The sequence below is a fragment of the Anastrepha obliqua genome, chromosome 5, assembly GCF_027943255.1.
Source record: "Anastrepha obliqua isolate idAnaObli1 chromosome 5, idAnaObli1_1.0, whole genome shotgun sequence".
In the NCBI taxonomy this organism is placed as follows: Eukaryota; Metazoa; Arthropoda; class Insecta; order Diptera; family Tephritidae; genus Anastrepha; species Anastrepha obliqua.
The window spans coordinates 40,796,850-40,816,179 of record NC_072896.1 but is presented as its reverse complement, the minus strand read 5'-3'; the positions used below and the strand labels follow the sequence as shown (position 1 = coordinate 40,816,179).

General features: G+C 37.5%; 1 protein-coding gene across 1 annotated transcript; it reads right to left on the bottom strand.

Moving 5' to 3' along the window:
* Window positions 1–9,152: 9,152 nt before the first annotated feature.
* On the bottom strand, window positions 9,153–18,834 carry LOC129248555 (alpha-N-acetylglucosaminidase). The gene is made up of 4 exons (XM_054888147.1): window positions 18,734–18,834; window positions 13,832–13,992; window positions 13,348–13,748; window positions 9,153–10,898 (listed from the first exon to the last, which is right to left on the bottom strand). Exons 1-4 carry the CDS (start codon window positions 18,807–18,809, stop codon window positions 9,200–9,202), a joined length of 2,337 nt encoding a protein of 778 aa, XP_054744122.1. The 5' UTR covers window positions 18,810–18,834; the 3' UTR covers window positions 9,153–9,199.
* Window positions 18,835–19,330: the final 496 nt, after the last annotated feature.

Genomic DNA, 19,330 nt, shown 5'->3' with positions numbered 1-19,330 from the left:
TTCATTGAGAACATTGTTTTAAGTCAGATTTTACAATTATAAATATTTCTTATAGCAGCTAATTCCATGATAAAATTAGTCTTTCGTTATTTTATTGAATGGAATATTGTCCATTGCACTTGAGGTCATGCGAGAAGATTTAAGGGTTAGAGAAGGACATGTGGAGTGAGGATTCATTATTCCTCTGCAAATTTCCCAGATTATAATTTCGTGTACACACTTTTTGGGTATTTGGCCGAGCTCCTCCTCCTATTTGTCGCGTGCGTCTTGAAGTTGTCCGACAAATGGAGGGACCTACAGTTTCAAGCCGACTCCGAACAGCAGATATTTTTTTATGAGGAGTTTAATTGTTTCGTGAACAGTTTTTGAAGAGGTGTGAGTGGTTTCTTTAGAACACCTTAGCTGTCACTACAGACCCTGCTTTTATGTACTAAAAATCATCCGAAGTTACTATCCGAATGCCATTCGATTCCGGTACCACTTTCAGTCTGTACAATGTTCTTACTGAATTGCTTATGAAAGTGTCTGGATCTCTCTCTAAAATATATTGCAGGCATCGGTTTGTCTGTAGATGCCAAAAACAAAAAGTATTACTCAGGCAACCTTTTGAGCAACTCCGTGTATCCGTAAGAACGCAGTCGACACATTATTTTCATTGCATCCTCTTGAATCGCTAAGTCCAGAGGTAGTAAATCCAACAAAGCGTTAAGGGCCGTTCCTAACGTTGTACTCAAGGCACCCACATTTGCTATATATATACTAGAGCAGAGTACGAAATGATTGCTTTGAAACGTTCTCACGACAGTCGGTTCTACGTTACCGGAACGACCCGGATTTATATTCGGCCAAGGACTGTCACTTCAGCAGCATTCCCCATATATGTGTGTTTATGCTGCTACAACAACAACAACGATTGCTTTGACTAAAGATATGCATCCACAATGTCATAGGCGGTCTCAGACCTCACCTCTTACAAAAGGTTCTCCTACACCGTCCGAAAACTGTCAGCGCTCAATTTACGTTCAGCTTAAGGTGAGTTTTCCATGTCAGCTTCATTTCCAGAGTTTCCCCTTAGATATTTCACTTCCATGGACAAACTAAGGGTTACGCATGTAAGCACTGAATGGTTGAGATCTTACAGTTTTCTTTTCAATGCTAACAAAACTAGGGTTGTCTTGTTGTGAGATTGATAGCAGGTCTTGTATAGGCGCACCATCCATCAATCCCATTCAAGGTCTCTTGTGTTTTCTCACAAATCTCTCTGAAAGATTCCGAAGGATCCCCGCAAGCTTCGATGTGAAATAGAGAGTCCACTACCAAACACCGCAAGAGAGGTGAGAGTACTCCGCCCTGAGGACAACCTTTCCCCACCTCAGTCATAGTACAAAAGCCTGTTTGCTCCCGATTATCAATCACATAGATAGGATGAAGTGAATTCACATTATGATTGTTTCGTAAACTCCATATCTCTTGGCCGCAGAGCACATAGATTCGAAGCTAGCGCTGTCAAAAGACAATGCTGTACCCACGCTAAAACCAATGCGAGTACTCGATGTGCAATAAATTGATTAATATGTAGATTTTGGCGCGTTCAGTTTAACAGTGGATGATGTAGTTTTCAGTATTATATTATATATTTGTCTATAATTGGCGCCTACACCCTTTTATTATATTTATTGGCCCAATTTGCGGTGTGATGTCTCTGCACAAATGGAGGGACCTACAGTTTTATACCGCCTCCGAACGGCAGATGGTTTTTAATGAGGAGCTTTTTCATGTCAGAAATACATTCTGGGATTTGCTATTGCCTGCCGAAGGGCGACGGGTACTAGACAAAACGTTTTCTATCGTTTGGTGTTTCATGCACCGGGTTTCGAACCCAGGCACTACCGAATGGTAATCACGTACTAACTAATTCGGCTAAAGCAGCTGCAACAGTATTAAGACACTTAAAATATCTACAAAATGAGCTAATGACGGTTTATTCAGTTTCTTAATTAACACGTTCACGCCGGCGCGTACCACCGGTGGCTCGCACAAGTCTGCTTCATGAGGCGGCGTGTACCAGCGGTGGCCCGCACAAGATTGCTTCATGAGGCGGCGTGTACCATCAATGGTACTTTATTAAACGGTACCTATGAGATGAGATGCCATAAACGACTACCCTTATGAAAAAATTTCGTTTTATGACCTGCAATCGCTTCCGATAGAGCGAAAAGACTTAAGGGGGGAAGCTGGTCTAGAGCGCAAAAAATGGGCATATTTTATGAATTTATTTTGACTCAACAAAGGAATCAATCGAAAATCTGTGAAATAGGTTTAATAATATAGCTTTCATGGTACAAATACAAAATTTTTCGTCTGAATTAATTTCAAAATGGCCGCTGTCCAGCAGTTCTCCTAAGGCGCCTTTTTTTCTAGTGGGTCCATTGCCGAAGACGTAAACTCCTTAATTTTTGTCCTGGATCAAAAAATAAAATTTTTTTAGTTTCTATATAACAACAGAAAGAGACGTACGTAGGATTTTTTCGATATTTTGTTTTTTCGCGAAATGGTGCACGTTTGAACAAAAAGTTACAATTTTCACTATAAAGAACGACATAAAATTGTTGATTAAAAAAAAAACTATGTAATATAAATAAAAAATCCTACGTACGTCTTCGGAGAAAGGTATTTCGAATGTATTGTCAAAATTTCGTAAGAATCGGTAAAGATTTGTTCGAGTTATGTCTTCGGCCAGTTTAAAAAAAGTGATTTCGAGAAAAACGCGTTTAAAGTTGTAAGTAGCGTTCGGGGCATACCTGCGAGGCACTGCCGTCGAATGAAAAATTTGGGCATTTAGACATTTTTGCTGGCATCCCTCATTTGGTATATTATTTCTAAGACCCTAAAGCACCTTTTAAGACAAACAAAAATTTTTCGATTTTTTCAAAATTCTAGACCAGCTTCCCCCCTTAAACATTGCCGTCTGTGGGCGAAGACCATGAATAACAGCGCCGGCGGGAACGTGTTAAAATGTGTGAAAGCTCCTTACCCTGACTAACTACTTCGATCTTTGATAAATCCATATATATGGATCTAACATTTTCAATTATAGATCAGTCTCTAAACGTATCATAATATCAAAGCTTTTTGAATTAGCAGCCAAGGATAAATTATATTTTGCAGTCAAAAATGTAATAAGTTTTATTCAACATAGATTCGTTTGGCGTGGTTGTCAAGTGGATACTATGTATATACACAGCCTTTTCCAAGACATTTAGAATTTTAATAGCAAAGTTCTCCAAAATTGAATTCCATTCCACATTTCTTGATTGGCTTAAATCTTACCTTAGTAACCGATATTCGCTAGTAGTTGTGGATATTGTTAAGTTCTATCCATTCGTGGCATCGTCACGTGTTTCACAAGGATGTATTCTTGCACCATTAACGATTCTTTTGATTATTGATGATATTTCATCATATTTTGGAAACTTTTTTATCCAGCATTGATGAAATCCTGGATTTGGGTGTTGTTTTTTATTACCGTTTCACATTCATTGCCCTCTTAAGGGGTTAAGGGTAGTCAGAATTTTCAAAAATTTGGATTTTTTTTGTATTTTCTTAAAGGAAAATATCTTTAAAATATTGTGTGAAAATTTTAAGTGAATCCAACAAAAACTTTTCGAGTTATTCAACAATCGCTCCGGAATCGATAGAAAAACTTTAAATGCGTTTTTTCTCAAAACTATGTTTTTTGAACTTGTGATCACTGTAACTTAAAAACCGCTTGGTAGATTTCAATAAAATTTATATTGCTTTTGAAAAGCATAAAAAACTCGTGCCTGATCGAAGGATTTTTTTTTCAAAATTTTAATTTTTTTTAACAATTAATTGTTGGTTTTTCTCGAAAATCTGAAAAATATTTCTTGAGGCCGCCATATTGCTAATTTTGAAAAAAAAAAACTCGATCAGGCACAAGATTACCTGTTATTAAAACTAATTTCTCTTGTCCGATTGATTTTAGATGAATCTCCGCCACAAGGAACTTCTGGAGAAACAGGCCTCCACTAACAGCGATAGTTTTTACAATTAATAATTTTTTTTTTTAATTTTGCCAAAGTCAAGTCGAAACATGATGTATTAATGCTACATTTTTATTTTTGTAAAATAAAGCGATTGACTAGCAAAACAAAAAATATTGAAAATCATAATTTTTTCTGGCCTCACCCCTTAAACTACAAAAATATCTAAAGCTTATGCAGTAATAGCATTCACAAGAAAATTGTGCACTTCGCCGTACATTATTTACACTTGCATTCCCGGTAATGTAGACGAATTTAATTTTTATTAACAAGAAAAAGTCACGGGGTGTGTTGTTTTTGGTCAAAAAGTCGCGCCCAAGCAACGATGTGTGAGCAGGGGCGTTATCGTGATGGAAGAGCCAATTTTTGTTCTTCCACAAATCCGGGCGTTTATGATGGATTGCTTCGCGCAAATTGCGCATAACTTGCAGGTAATATCCCTTATTGACCGTTTTACCCTGTGGCAAGAGCCCTGAAATCGAAGAAAACGGTAAGCAAAACTTTTACATTCGACCGAAATTGGCGCGCTTTTTCCATTCATTCAAAATGGCCGAACTCGTCGGCATGAGTGAGAGAGTACCATGAGTACCAACATATCGCCACAAAAAAATCGATTTTCGAATATACGTAACCTGCGAAAATTCAAAATTCACAATATTTTTGAACACACCTCGTATGTATGTTCTCAGTTTCGAGAAAAATTCAATAACAAATATTTTATTTGTTCTCTTACTTTTTGGCCGTTTCAGTAATCTGCAAGGGAAAGTTTGTAAATGGACTAGAATAACTAACTATTTACATATTTACGCTGTGTTTGGGAGTGTCAAAGGATTGCTCTTTTCTCTTAGCTATCTGCGCACTATTTTTGCATCTCCATTACTTTCATTAGAATTCATATTCAAAAAAGTCGGGTCCATGGCTATATTTTAGTTGTACTTATTAAATTTTACAACAGTTTTGACACTTCCACGTCATTGTGACTTAAAAATACGATCCAAAGCATTGTGGAACTCGAAAACTATTGTGAATTTTAAATAAGTTACGATCCGTTTCCGTTCGTTGGTTTGACTGCGATTCAGCTTATACGGTTGGCGTATCACGAAATTTTCTTTCGTATGGGTGTTGATCGTTGCACGGATGTGATGATTCGACCCCAGAAAAGCCCCGGAGTGTCTAAAGGGCAAAATAAAGATTTCCATCAGTTAACATCATTTCCTTTTATTTTATTTTACTATTTAGATTTTCCACATTTCAGTGTGTACCACTTGGAGACTGTATTCCTTGCGAGCTTAATTTCATATTTTTTATCCGTAGCTCAATTAGACTTTGGGGTGAATTAATATTTTGTTATATTTTAATTTTTTTTTTTGAAGTGAAACTTCTTTTGTCTCGAAGGATGAAACGCTGTGAGGAGTAAAACCATAGCGTTTCATCGATATGTGACGCTACGCCAGCGCCATCTGTTAAAAGCGTGGCGTGGATGAAACGCTGTGAGGAGTAAAACTACGCTAAACTACGTAAAACTCACGCTATGCCAGCGCCATCTGTTAAAAGACTGGCGTGGCGTGTCGTCTTATCGAATGTAATTTGTAAATATGACATTTGATTGATGGCCGCCGTAGCCGAGTGGGTTGGTGCGTGATCACCATTCGGAATTCACAGAGAGGTCGTTGGTTCGAATCTCGGTGAAAGCAAAATTAATGAAAACATTTTTCTAATAGCGGTCGCCCCTCGGCAGGCAATGGCAAACCTCCGAGTGTATTTCTGCCATGAAAAAAATCTGCTCATAAACATATCATAAAACAAATTGAAATAAATGTATAAAAAAAAAAAAAAAAAAAATTTTCTTGTGATTCGAACCAAGGATTTCGGATCGGAAGCCCACATTGCTAGCCGCTGGGCTATCGCGCTGTGCTGTCGCCGCAAAATAATGTATCATAAATCTGTTTACCATACCAAAGACCATACACTTTGCGAACGCATTTCGGTGGAAACAGTTGACAGTTATCCCAAACACAATATTATTAGTAACGCGAGACGCGTCATAGAGTGTGTGTGTAGTTTTGAGCAAATCTTACAAACATATTTTGTTTTGTTGATTGATTTCTGTTAAATATGGCATCAAATCAACAAAAACGGAAACCGAAAACAGGTGCTGAACGGCAACGTGAGTATTTGGAGCGTAAAAAATTAAGAGCTACTGTTGAACACCGTGACAGTGAATCCTCCGGTTGTACGATAAGTGATAATTTGTAGTACCAACAACAAGATGCGGAACTACCATTGATGCAGTATTTCATCGATACCTTGATAGATTAGAATGTAGATCATTTTTTACGTATTTCAGTTACCATAAAGCCCTTGTTTCATTTTTGGAAAACGAATCCAATAATGATAATGACAATGCCGAGAACCAAATGTAATTGAGTACAATAAATTCATTTCTTTTTATATTAAAATAAATAAATAATTCTGTTTAATAAAATTCCATTCCATGCTTTCCATGACTTCTGCATGCATTATATTGAAATAATAGTTAAATTATTGATTTGTTGATAAAAGAAGTTTCACTTCAATCGTGCGGGTTCCGTGAACTACCACACACTTTCTTTTTTAGGTTTAAGACTGAAAAGATACTTTTTTGGACGGGACCGGCGAAGATGGCAGGCTTTGACTGGAAACGTTTCGGAAGTCTCCTCAACGTCACGTATGCCGCTTGCAGGAAGTTTTGTGTTGAGGTCACCTACTTGCACATCTCTGACAGAGATGTTTATGTTAATAGAGTGATAACTTACCAATCTATTCTCTAAATATAGAAGGAAACACTTTAAATTTTTTTTTATTTTATACTCAGCGTATGCGGTTTACAATAATGAAAAGTGCGTTCATTATTACAGCAATAACAACAATAATATTAATTTTAACGTAAACAAGAATCGTTGAATTTCATCTATTGAAAGCTGCCAAACATAGAAGTTTTTCTTCTTAATTTATTGTAATAAAGTCTGAAGTATGATAAGTCAAGTGCGCTTAAACGATTATGTACCACTGTGTGTTAGATATCGCCATGAATTTCTTACGCAACATAAAATGAAGACAGTGGTAATTTCTACGTATTTATCTGTATTTATACCAATGAGCTCGATGTATTTCTATAAAATAAAATAAAATAAAAACTCCCGGCGGCAAAACAATTGTGTTTGTTTTTTCATTGGGGGAGGATTTTTAAGTGGCGGGTCCCAAACCAAGCGCACAACCAGATATCCTGGGTTGCTTCGCCTTCTTATATTAGCGCGGTCTCAAACGGATGTTCGCAAGCTAATCAGAGGGCTCTTGGGTGAAGCCCGGAAGTTGTGAGTTGTTTGGACCATGTGCGGAAGAATCGTCCTTGTCACTCCTAAGTGAAAGGAAATCAGGGACTTTCCCCGCTGGCGTGGATTTCTACAAACAGAACCATCCTCGGCCTTAACAACCGCACTATTAGTTCTGCCTTTTCCAAACTGGATATAGAAACAAAGTGAAGGTGGTGAACGAGGACAAAAGCAAGTACCTCCTGTCATCAAACAAACAGTCGGCGCACTTGTGTATCGGCACCCACATCACTGTTGACAATTATGATTTTGAGGTTGTAAGAGACTTCGATAATGTAGGAACCAACATTAACACCGATAATAATGCCAGCCTCGAAATCCAATGCAGAATCTCTCTTGACAACAAGTTCTACTTTGGACTAAGTAGGCAAGTCATCTTTCGACGAACAAAACTAACACTTAACAAGGCTCTCATCATGCCCGTCCTATCGTATGGCGCAGGAGCTTGGACGATAATAACATCCGATGAGGCATCCCTTGGAGTGTTTTATAGAAAGATTATGTGGAAGATTTTTGGACTTTTGCACATTACAAACGGCGAGTATCGCAGGCAATTTAGACATAGCGCAACGAATAAAGATCCAGCGGCTTCGTTGAGTGGGTTATGTCATCCGAATGCATACAAACGCTCCGGCTTTGAAAGTATTTGATGCGGTACCAGCTGGTGGTAGCAGAGGAAGACGAAGGCCTCCTCTGCGTTGAAAAGATCAGTTGGAGAACGAAATGGCTTCACTTGGTGTTTCCAACTGGATCCGGTTAGCACGAGAAAGAAACCACTGACGCGCTTTGTTAAACTCGACCAAAATCGCTTAAGGGGGAGCATGACAAATGACAAATGAGCCCATGACAGAGTTTTTTTGGAGATATGTTTTTCGAGAGGTGCTCTGCGGTGCCAATCGGCATTCGTCGTAGAATCATCTGAAACTAAAAAAGTCGAATTTTTCAGTTAAAGTATGACGTAATGCTCCCCCCTACATTAATAAAAACTTTTTTTTTTCATTTTTGTAGTTTTGGTGGCAAAAAAACGTAAAACGAGCATTTTTGGCGAAAAATTTCGCCATATTTGTAAGTGAAAAACAACCTTAAAAAACAAAAAATAAAAAAAAAACAGTGTAGGGGGGAGGTATTTTTGATTTAGAAAACGTGTGCCAAATTTGAAAAGAATCGGTTGAATAGTTTCGGAGTTGTGATTGGCACCGACTTTTAAGAAGTCGTTTCGGGAAAAACGCGTTTGAAAAAATGACTCTGAGAAATTATCGATGCTCCGCATTCGAGGTAGAGTGCCTACAAAGGCTATAACTTTGAGAGTTCTGCTCCGATCCACTTAAAATTTTGACACAACATTCTTGAAATGATTTACTATAAGATGAGTGAAGAAAAAAAATTTCGATTTTGTGACCCTACCCCCCCCTTAAGCGGTTATAGCGCCAATCAAGAAGAAGAAGAAGAAAATAATTGTGATGAAATTAATAAGGCAGAAAAGGTGTTAAAACTATTGATTAACTTATGTGTAATGTATATCGAAATATTGCAAACTTACTAATTATCAATTCCAATTGACTTTTCGGACGCGTTTTTACCACTTCGAAAGATTTATAGCAGAACAGACCGATGAATCTTTATTGAGCAAATTTTTTAATCAAAAACCCGATGTGCTTCATTATGCAACCCCCCAACCCACCCCCTTATAACACAATGAAAAATACAACTTTATAGCTTGAGTACTTTAAAATTATTAATCGAGCATTGAATACAGTCATTGTTTTAATTGCTGTGTGGTTCTACGAAAACGCTTGCTTGGATTGCCCTTACGGAATCACTACTATGGTCAATGAAAAGCGTATCTTTCATATAGGCAGTCCACTTGTGGAAGATTTGCTGAGAAACAGTAATGCTATCGCCAACCGGCTCCAAAGGATAGACTTTAGAGCTGATACTGAACGGATTCTCGATCTCCCGACTAACGGTCCGTTTAAAAGCTTCCTCATTGAACTTTTCATTTTGCTTCAAACTTGTTTGTAGCATCTGCAAAAATAATGCCCAACGCGGAAGATAATAATCTGTTACAACGCCAGACCACTGTTTAGTTGCATAATCCAAAATTTGTCCATCAGGACCCCATGCAGTGATTTGATTGCGCGCATTCATCTCATAAAGTTGTTTCTCTACTGGCCTGCGTCCCAAATTCTTGGCAGCTTCTAACCATTGACCAAGCGAGAAATCCATACTGGTGGCTAATATTCTTTCGAGATCATTTAAGATTTCCAACAACTTATCAGATATATTAATGAATCGGTCAAATTGTTTGTTTTTGTAGGCATCCATTAGGTTTACGTAAAGTCGATCGAATGTTATTTGTAAGAATTGGCGTGTCAAGTCGACCAGATCATGTAAGAAAAACGGCAAGTTGTATTGCGGAACAGTAGTGTTTCTTTCCACATGTAGTAACTGCTCCCAAGCATCATAAACACTTGAAGCATTATACCAAATCCATGGACTGAGATTCGTGGACGGCCTTCGCGCTATGCAATATTTACCTCGGATTTTCAACAATCCTTCATAGGAATAAACAGAATAACGGAGCAATTGCCAAACTTTATGCAGTCGTGCATCACTTACGCCATAACGCACATCAGCATAACTATCAAACCATAATTTCAAATCGATGTCATCCTGCAACCAGCCGCGCTCCAAAGCCAGCGAGTACATAGCGTAGTTTTGATGAATGCCCTCCGGTGTAATGCCGACACCAATCATGGAGCTATTAGCCATGTTGCGTGCTAAACGAATTCTCGTATTCACTATATCAACTGATCCATGCATTCCAAGAGTCCCACCGAAATTGTGCAGCATGCACCAAATAAATGGTTGGCCATGAAAAGAATGTGTACGTTCATATTGTGGGAACTGTTCACTTTGAAGATCTAGCACTAGCATTTTGCCACGCGGCACTGCTAATAGAAACGCTTTGATCAATTCATCGGTCCAAAAAATATTCTTAACAAACATCCATCCCTGCAATAACCAAACAGCACTTGCATCTACTAAACTCATTGACTGGTAAATATGATATGCAGTGGCGTTCAGGTATTCAGCGTTTGCGAGCCGCGGCTGTATTTCATTGAACGGATCACAAAAATAAATGTTGTCACTTCCGTAGATTTTAATGGTTAAATTGAGAAATTCAGTTGCGATTTGATGATATAGCGGTTCGCTTGGGTCTAGAAAAAGGCCGCAGCAGTATTTATTAGGGAAACGATTCCAGCGTTCAATAGGTGTAAAAGTTGCGTTGGGAAATAAGCGTGCCATAGCAACTGGTACATGTCCTGCGAAAGCCGGCAAAGCTACGCGCATACCAAGGTCACGTTGTGCTTTCAGAATACGTTGCTGCAGTACTTTTTGCATACGTCTATATGATTGCGGTATCGGTCCGCCCCAGCCCCGAATATTCCCCATGCGCTGCCTGAAATTTTAAGAGGAATTTTGTCTGCATATATGTATGTGTATTATATTTGTATGTCTAGTATGTGTAAAATTATATATATGGGCTTAAATTAAAGTTAATAGAAAATAGGTTTTGAGCTCGTATCGATTTGGAAATTCTCAAAAAAATGTTATTTCCGTTTAGTATTTATGTTTGAGAGTAAGATTTTGCGTAAGATTTTTGGACCTTTGCACGTTGGCAACGGCGAATATTACAGCCGATGGAACGATGATCTGTATGAGCTTTACGACGACATAGACATGGCTACGTTGGCTGGGTCATGTCGTCCGAATAGATACAAACACTCCCGCTTTAAAAATATTTGTACTCGAATTATCAGGAGTTTTTAACGTATTTAGGAATCAGCTGCTGCGCTTAAGATTATAATCAGATTAATATCCTTATCGCATGATCTTTATTTGTGAAATAAAATACAATTGGACTTTTACAAGTTGCGTTTTTTTTTAGAGTTTAAAATCGAGGAATATTTGCAGACTCCGCGCAGAATAAATTTCGCTGCTGACACTCGTCTTTACTGATTTTCATTATTAAGATTATAGAAAATACTTTGATAATTGGGTTAACAATAAAGTATTAAAATTGAAATATCCTATATACCACATTACTGGCGAGTTGGAGCCCAAACTGTAACTATGGCTAACGTAGTCCACGTTAAATTACAGTACGAATTCACGCTACTTGAATTTCGAAACTAGGCATTCAAAGAATGGTGATAAAGCTTATTAAATTTTCTCGAAATACTTTACAATTTAATGGGTAATTTATATATCACCGATGATAGCTATAATGAAACTTAATGGAATTCACCATTTATAGCCTGTATTCTATGTTTAAGAAAATAAGAATGAAGAGGAAAAAGTGAAAATAATAATGGATATTTGTTTAGAAGTGAGCATTCGCCTCTTTTTGTATTCCGGGGTGCTTCCATAATGAAGTGCAAAAGTGGCATTTGAAAGCAAACGAAGTCTAGCCCATCGCGAGATAAAAAAATAAATAAATAATTGGTGCGTACACTTCTGTTAGGTGTTTGGCCGCGTTGCCGACCAGTTTTCCCAATCCATTTTTCCCAAAACTTTTGTTCCCAATAAAATAAATTCTTTAGAGGAGTTCTACGCAAAAATACGGTGGATTGCGTAGCCGGAGTCGGACTGATGAGGGTTATTTTTTTGAAGCGCAGCCGAAGGCCGCCAAGGCGAAAAGGAGTTCTACGCAAAAATACGGTGGATTGCGTAGCCGGAGTTGGACTGATGAGGGTTATTTTTTTGAAGCGCGGCCGAAGGCTGCCAAGGCGAAAAGGAGTTCTACGCAAAAATACGGTGGATTGCGTAGCCGGAGTTGGACTGATGAGGGTTATTTTTTTGAAGCGCGGCCGAAGGCCTCCCACGCGAAAAGGAATTCTACGCAAAAATACGGTGGATTGCGTAGCCGGAGTTGGACTGATGAGGGTTATTTTTTTGAAGCGCGGCCGAAGGCCGCCCACGCGAAAAGGAATTCTACGCAAAAATACGGTGGATTGCGTAGCCGGAGTTGGACTGATGAGGGTTATTTTTTTGGAGCGCGGCCGAAGGCCGCCCACGCGAAAAGGAGTTCTACGCAAAAATACGGTGGATTGCGTAGCCGGAGTCGGACTGATGAGGGTTATTTTTTTGAAGCGCGGCCGAAGGCCGCCCAAGCCAAAAGGAGTTCTACGCAAAAAAAAAACAAGTTTGGGAAAAATAGGATTTTAATTGAATTGGGAAAAATGGTTTTGGGAAAATTGGTTTGGGAATTATTTTATTGGGAACAAAAGTTTTGGGAAAAATTACTTTTGGGAAAAATGGATTGGGAAAAGTGTACGGTAACCGTTTGGCCGAGCTCCTCCTCCTATTTGTGGTGTGCGTCTTGGTGTTGTTCCACAAATGGAGGGACCTACAGTTTCAAGCCGACTCCGAACGGCAGATATTTTTATGAGGAGCTTTTTCATGGCAGAAATACACTCGGAGGTTTGCCATTGCCTGCCGAGGGGCGACCGCTATTAGAAAAATGTTTTTATTAATTTTGCTTTCACCGAGATTCGAACCAACGACCTCTCAGTGAATTCCGAATGGTGATCACGCACTAACCCATCCGGCTACGGCGGCCGCCTTGCTTTCACCGAGATTCGAACCAACGACCTCTCAGTGAATTCCGAATGGTGATCACGCACCAACCCATTCGGCTACGGCGGCCACGAGATATGCGCAAGAATTTCGTACTCTGCGTGTCTACACGGGCAAGCAGATTTTTTGAGCAGGCGAGCGTTTGACGCACGTGACGAAATCAAGGAAATGAGATACAACAATTAATAATAGTTTAATAAAATTAATAATTATTAATTTATAATAAAACACTAAATTACCCGTATATTATAATGCTTATTCATACTTACCATGCTTGGAAAGCCGGCCCTGCAAAATGATCGTCTATTTCATTTTTTGTGAGACCCATATTGGAATATATGTCATACCAAATGTACTCCTGAATAGGTGCTATAGTCAAAGTTACACCCATCATTGCCATCCAATCGATGTGACGCCGCCAATTAGAAAAGGTCCACCACGCAAAACTGTAACTCCATGTGCAAACGTTTTGGTAATAAATGAAGTCACTTGCCGATATCGAAAAAAATGTCACATTTGGAAGCTGAATAGATAACGGCAATTCAACTTGAGTATGGGTCCAGTCAATATATTTATGCAAATAATACTTAAGATAGTGGTGAAAACCTTTCGCCACCGAAACGCCATCTGACCCAATTATGCTAATTGTTGAGTGGGATGGTTTTGTAATCTAAAATAAGCGATAAAAACAAAAAACAAAGAAATTGTAAAATATTCAACAGAAATTTAAATGAAAATTAAGAATAAACCCACTTGAAAACTTCTAGGAGGCATTGTTTTATCAACTTTTACTGTGAAACTTTTGGAAGCATCTTCACCGATTGTACGTGTAATTAGACCACGCACAGCCGTTTCTTGTATTTTTAGAGTTGTTTCCACATCTTGCTGATCAGTTACATTACTTAATGAGCATTCTGTAAAATACATGAAAAACCGTCACAAATAATCAGCATCAAATTTCTCATTTAATTTTGTTAATCAATAAGTTAAGCTAACGTAGCTAAATAAAAAAATGTTATAACAGCTTTGATCCGATGGTCGGGATAATAATGCAAATTTTGCTCGCAAGTGAAATAACACCAATGTGATCCTGACAGAGATCTACAGGCCGCTTCTGTAGCTATTCTCAAGATCTCAATTAAAATAATCGATTTAACGTCACAATCAAGGATTACAAGCAAAATTGTTGGGGTAACTTCGGCTGCCACGTCATAGGTGATTCGGCAGTAGAATTCTGCTCGCTCATTTCACACGTATTCTTGCACTCGTCCAATATAAGTGATTGTTCACATAGTGTAAAGATTTCAGAGCTGTGGCCAATATCAGAATGTTAATTGGCCGGGGTCATAACAGCGGTTTGTTTACGAAAGTTATGTTTGGTGATATACGAAAGAAATCAGCACATACAAGGCTCATATTGTTCGTCATTGGCGTCACACAATTTTGTTTTTCACCAAAGCGGATGGTCAGCCCAAGCGCTGAGCAAAGCATAGGTAAACGTAAGAATGGCATGTCGATTACCCGGTTTGGCCAATCTGGTTATGGCAGGTTATGGTAGTCAATCAGCTTATTCTTCTAAATTCGCTGAGAGCCGGTTGAAGGTTCAATCTTAACCACACCTTCTATATTCTTTTCACCAATCAGTTGATCCTTTCAAATTCTATGAAAGCCGGTTAATGTGTATGTACTTCACCATGTATGTATGTACTTATGCACCCTTGATGTCCTAAAATACATATGTACATACATACAAACTCTAAATCGTGTGACTACTTACGCCTATGCGTAGACGCAATTACATGATTCGTTAATACAACAAATACAATTTCATTCATAAACGCAAGCGCATAGTTCTCAAAGTACGTTCATTCATAAAATAAGAGCCCCACATGTCGGAGCATAGGGTGGAACAAATAAAAGTTGAATATCAGTTAATTTAATTGTCTAATAAATTAACAAGTTTATTGAAAAATTAATAAATTAGCGCCTAACACCGCCCAACACCAATCTCAGGCAGAGGATCAAATATTTATTCCGTATCTAACCCATATGGAGCATATCTTCTACAGGATTACATATCCAGCAGGTGAACAAAGGATCAAGTAGTATTTTTACCGATGATAAGGATACCAAAGAAAATACCTTTAGCTTACCGACCCATTAACTTCAGCTCATTTTTCCTTAAAGCCGTGGTGCAAATCCACGGAGACTGTATATCTTCAAAACCAAGTAAAAAAGTAAAACCGTGTACAAAACGTAGTTGGGAAAATTAAAAAAAAATATAGCATACAATAGGACCGAGTAAAAAGAGCAACAGGTGTACACTAATTACAAACTAACAAGAAGTGGATTTACATTTCGTAGAATATTACCGGGTTAAATTAGCTCACCAGTTGATCATGTGAGAGAATAGTCGTGAACTAGTTATGGTTCCAAACACACTAGAAACGCTCCAGTTTGTAACTAGTTGATGTCCCACAGGATGCACACTAACATATATAACTTTATATATAACATTTTTGTAAAGTAGATGTTAATATTATATGTATTATTTTCTAATGTAGTGTATCGTGCATAAATACAGTGGCTCACAGGTGTGTTCGTGTGTTCATTTATTTCAAAGAAAATGTTTGGTATTTTCTATGTAAGTTACATTTTGAAAAAAAAAAACTGAAATCTATATTCAATTAGAAACATACAATAATTATAAGATATATGTATATATATGTAGGTATATAATTATATATATATATATATAATTGGCGCGTACACCCTTTTTGGGTGTTTGGCCGAGTTCCTCCTCCTATTTGTGGTGTGCGTCTTGATGTTGTTCCACAAATGGAGGGACCTACAGTTTCAAGCCGACTCCGAACGGCAGATATTTTTATGAGGAGATTTTTCATGGCAGAAATACCTTCGGAGGTTTGCCATTGTCCGCCGAGGGGCGACCGCTATTAGAAAAATGTTTTTCTTAATTTTGGTGTTTCACCGAGATTCGAACCGACGTTCTCTCTGTGAATTCCGAAAGGTAGTCACGCACCAACCCATTCGGCTACGGCGGCCGCAGGTATATAATTACAAACACCAAAAAATAAATTCAAAATAACTTTAATTTAAGACGCGCTATGGTCCAAATTGGAGTTAAAGGATCGCATGTATGTATATTTAATTTAGCAAGAATATTAACAACAAAACAACTTACGGCATAAAACGACCTCACAGCTTGTGTTTAGGTAAACTTCAAAATTTATGAAAAATTGTACTAATTTTTTTTTAAATAGACTTTTTGTTTAAAACTGATTTCAGCCGAGATTACATAGAGCCTACAAGTTCTTTGATATATTCTAGTGCCATTTTTCTTCAACTACTCCATTTTTAAGTCCGATCGGTTGCATCTGTCATTTTGCTCAAGAACACTCCATGAATACTCAATTGCATTGCGCTGGTGTTTCAACCACATGGAGGTAGTTCCAGATAAGTAATGATTGAACAATATTTGTAGTCGTTGTCTTGATGGAATCGAAATACCTATATGCCGTAAACTCAATTTTTCAGCACCTTCAGCAATAAAATAATTGTTCGCTAAATTCAAATAAATATTAATTTTCAAACAAGTGGTTTCGTCTATAAATGCTAAGTTTCTGCCCTGCTGATGACATGCAACCCCAAACGATAATGTGAACTCCACCGTGTTTTACAGATCTTCGGCTGTAGCTCTCAATGGGGTTAGATAAGCGAAATTTTACCGGAGGCAAAAAGATTAAATGTGTTTTCATCAGCAAAAATAACGTCTTTGGAAAATATTTCATCGTCTTCTATTAGCAAACTGCACTCTGGACTTTCTATTCCACGCACTAACAAATGGTTCGTTTCGAGCTGAAAATCGGCATAACGAAGAATGTTTCTTAGAGTTTCTGGATTACAAGACTTTCCGAACTTCTTTTGTCAAAGCTGGTGCATACATGGTTGGGTCTTTCTTGATGTTCCTCAATATCCACCTTTCAGTAGCCTCTGTAAAAAATTTATTTGACCCCTCGCAACTTTCGTTAACCACTTTTTCACAGACAAAGAGTTGTATTATATACTGAACTGTGGACGTGCTTACTTGTAAATTTACATTTTCAGCTATCTAAAGGGTTTTCCAATAACAGGTGTTATTGGTGAATGGATTGCGCTATCGATAGATGATTAACGATTTTTTATTGGATGGCATTGATCTGGACAACGTTTATTTTCAACAAGACGGCGATACGTGCCACACAAGCAACGAAACCATTGATCTTTTACGGGAAAAGTTTCCGGACGCTGTTATCTCTCGAAGAGGTGATCACAATTGGCCACCGAGATCTTTTGATTTAACATCTTGTGACTTTTTTCTTTGGGGCCACGTGAAAGAGAAGGTCTACGCCAACAGCCCAGGGCCGATTCAAGACCTCAAAGATGGATTTCGTGAGGCTATCGAGGACATAGGGCAGCGACTTTGCAATTCGGTTATGGAAAATTTCATTAAAAGAATATTGACCTGTAAGCGTGGTCGTGGTGGTCATTTGCCTGATGTTATTTGCCACTGATCTGCCGATCATTTATATTAAAAAATAGCATTTTTCTTTGAATATCAAAATAACACCTCTCTCTCATTGGAATTATTAAATTATTTCTACAGTTGTACGGCGATCCATCACGGTATATTAAAATTTATATTAATGTATTACTTTAAGAAATGATTCACAGTAGCATTAATAATTTTTCTTAGATCTCAATATTGACGCCAGTAACGATGAAAGTTCGTACACGAAATAAGCTGTGAAGTCGTTCTACGCACTTTTTTGTTTTTGTTGCAAACATCCTTCTTAAATGAAAATTACTTTGAATTTATTTGTTGGTATATATAATTCAGATACATATCTATATGTAACTTTGAATATATCTTCTTATATATGTACATATATTATATTCTTATTCTATTATATACATATCTTTGAATATACATACATACATACATATGTAACTTTTTTACTTATTTTAAAGTATACATACATATATTAAATAAAAATATAACACATTTTTTTTAATAAAGGATCACACGAAATAGCTGTTAGCCACTGTACATATAAGCAATGTCATCCGTTATAAAAACATATGTACATACATACATACATACGTAATAAGTATACAAATAAATTAATAGGTAAAAAATGGGTTTTCGAACGCCTTATATTGTATAAATATCTACAAATACATAGATACATACATATGTACATATTTATAGAAGTATTATTATAAAGATCGTCGATATGAAAAGAGCACAACATCATCCCAACTCACAAAATCTGAAATGTCGAAAAGACCTGCCCCAAAGTTTCCAATCGTCATAAAAGTTTTTTAAAGCTACCGTCCGATTTGCTTGCAAATTTCATTAATTGTTAATTGAGTTTTCTTATAATTTAATACACAAAACGCGGGCTGTAGCAGACGAATAATATAAATATGTCCATATACATATACATATGTACATACATATATACAAACTGTTGATTTTCCACTTATTATACATATTATATATACATATGTTTGTAGGCTCTAAGTTGATTACTTTCCTTTATTTATTGTTTATTATTTATACATGTACATATTTATGTTTGTATACCTACTTACCGGGGAAAAAGAAAACTAAAAATACTGCAGCAAGAATTGTGCTAAACAACCGCATCGTACTGTAATAAAATAACATCTGAAAAAGTTCGCCGAGAGTTGTTGTATGTAGGTGTATATGTGCATGCATATACAAATGTCAAGACAGAATATTGCTAATGATATTGGTGGTGAGAGAATTTTCTATGTATTCAAGTTTATGCTTTCACCATGAAGGAAAATTCACCAGTACAGGGACTGGTGTGCTCCTAGTGGATTTAGACGTATTACTAGTTCACAATCCCTCTTTTTTTTTAATTTAACAATTTGTAAACTTTAAACGAAGTCTGTGGAAATGATTCAGTTTATTATTGTTTAGACAATTATCCGAATAATTGTACTTTCGTTTTTAACGCCAATCGCTTACATTCAAATGTTTAATGTAGTGCACAGGCCTCGCCCTAACGAGCGATCAGGTTTTCAGTAGTGGCACCACTCTCCCTGATGTCCACTTGTTCAGAATGATGAGAGTGGCCATAGACAGATTGAAAACCCTTGTGAAGTACCCTGCTCGCAATGGGCCCAGGTTTTTCAGCAGCAGCATGTTAAGTCCGTCAGAGC

Coding starts and splice junctions, on each gene's coding strand:
- LOC129248555 (XM_054888147.1), bottom strand. CDS start 18,809: ATGTTATTTTATTACAGTACGATGCGGTTGTTTAGCACAATTCTTGCT. Junction 13,993..18,733: donor TTTAGTTTTCTTTTTCCCCG/GTAAGTAGGTAT, acceptor TGTATTTTACAG/AATGCTCATTAAGTAATGTA. Junction 10,899..13,347: donor GGGCCGGCTTTCCAAGCATG/GTAAGTATGAAT, acceptor TTAAAATTTCAG/GCAGCGCATGGGGAATATTC.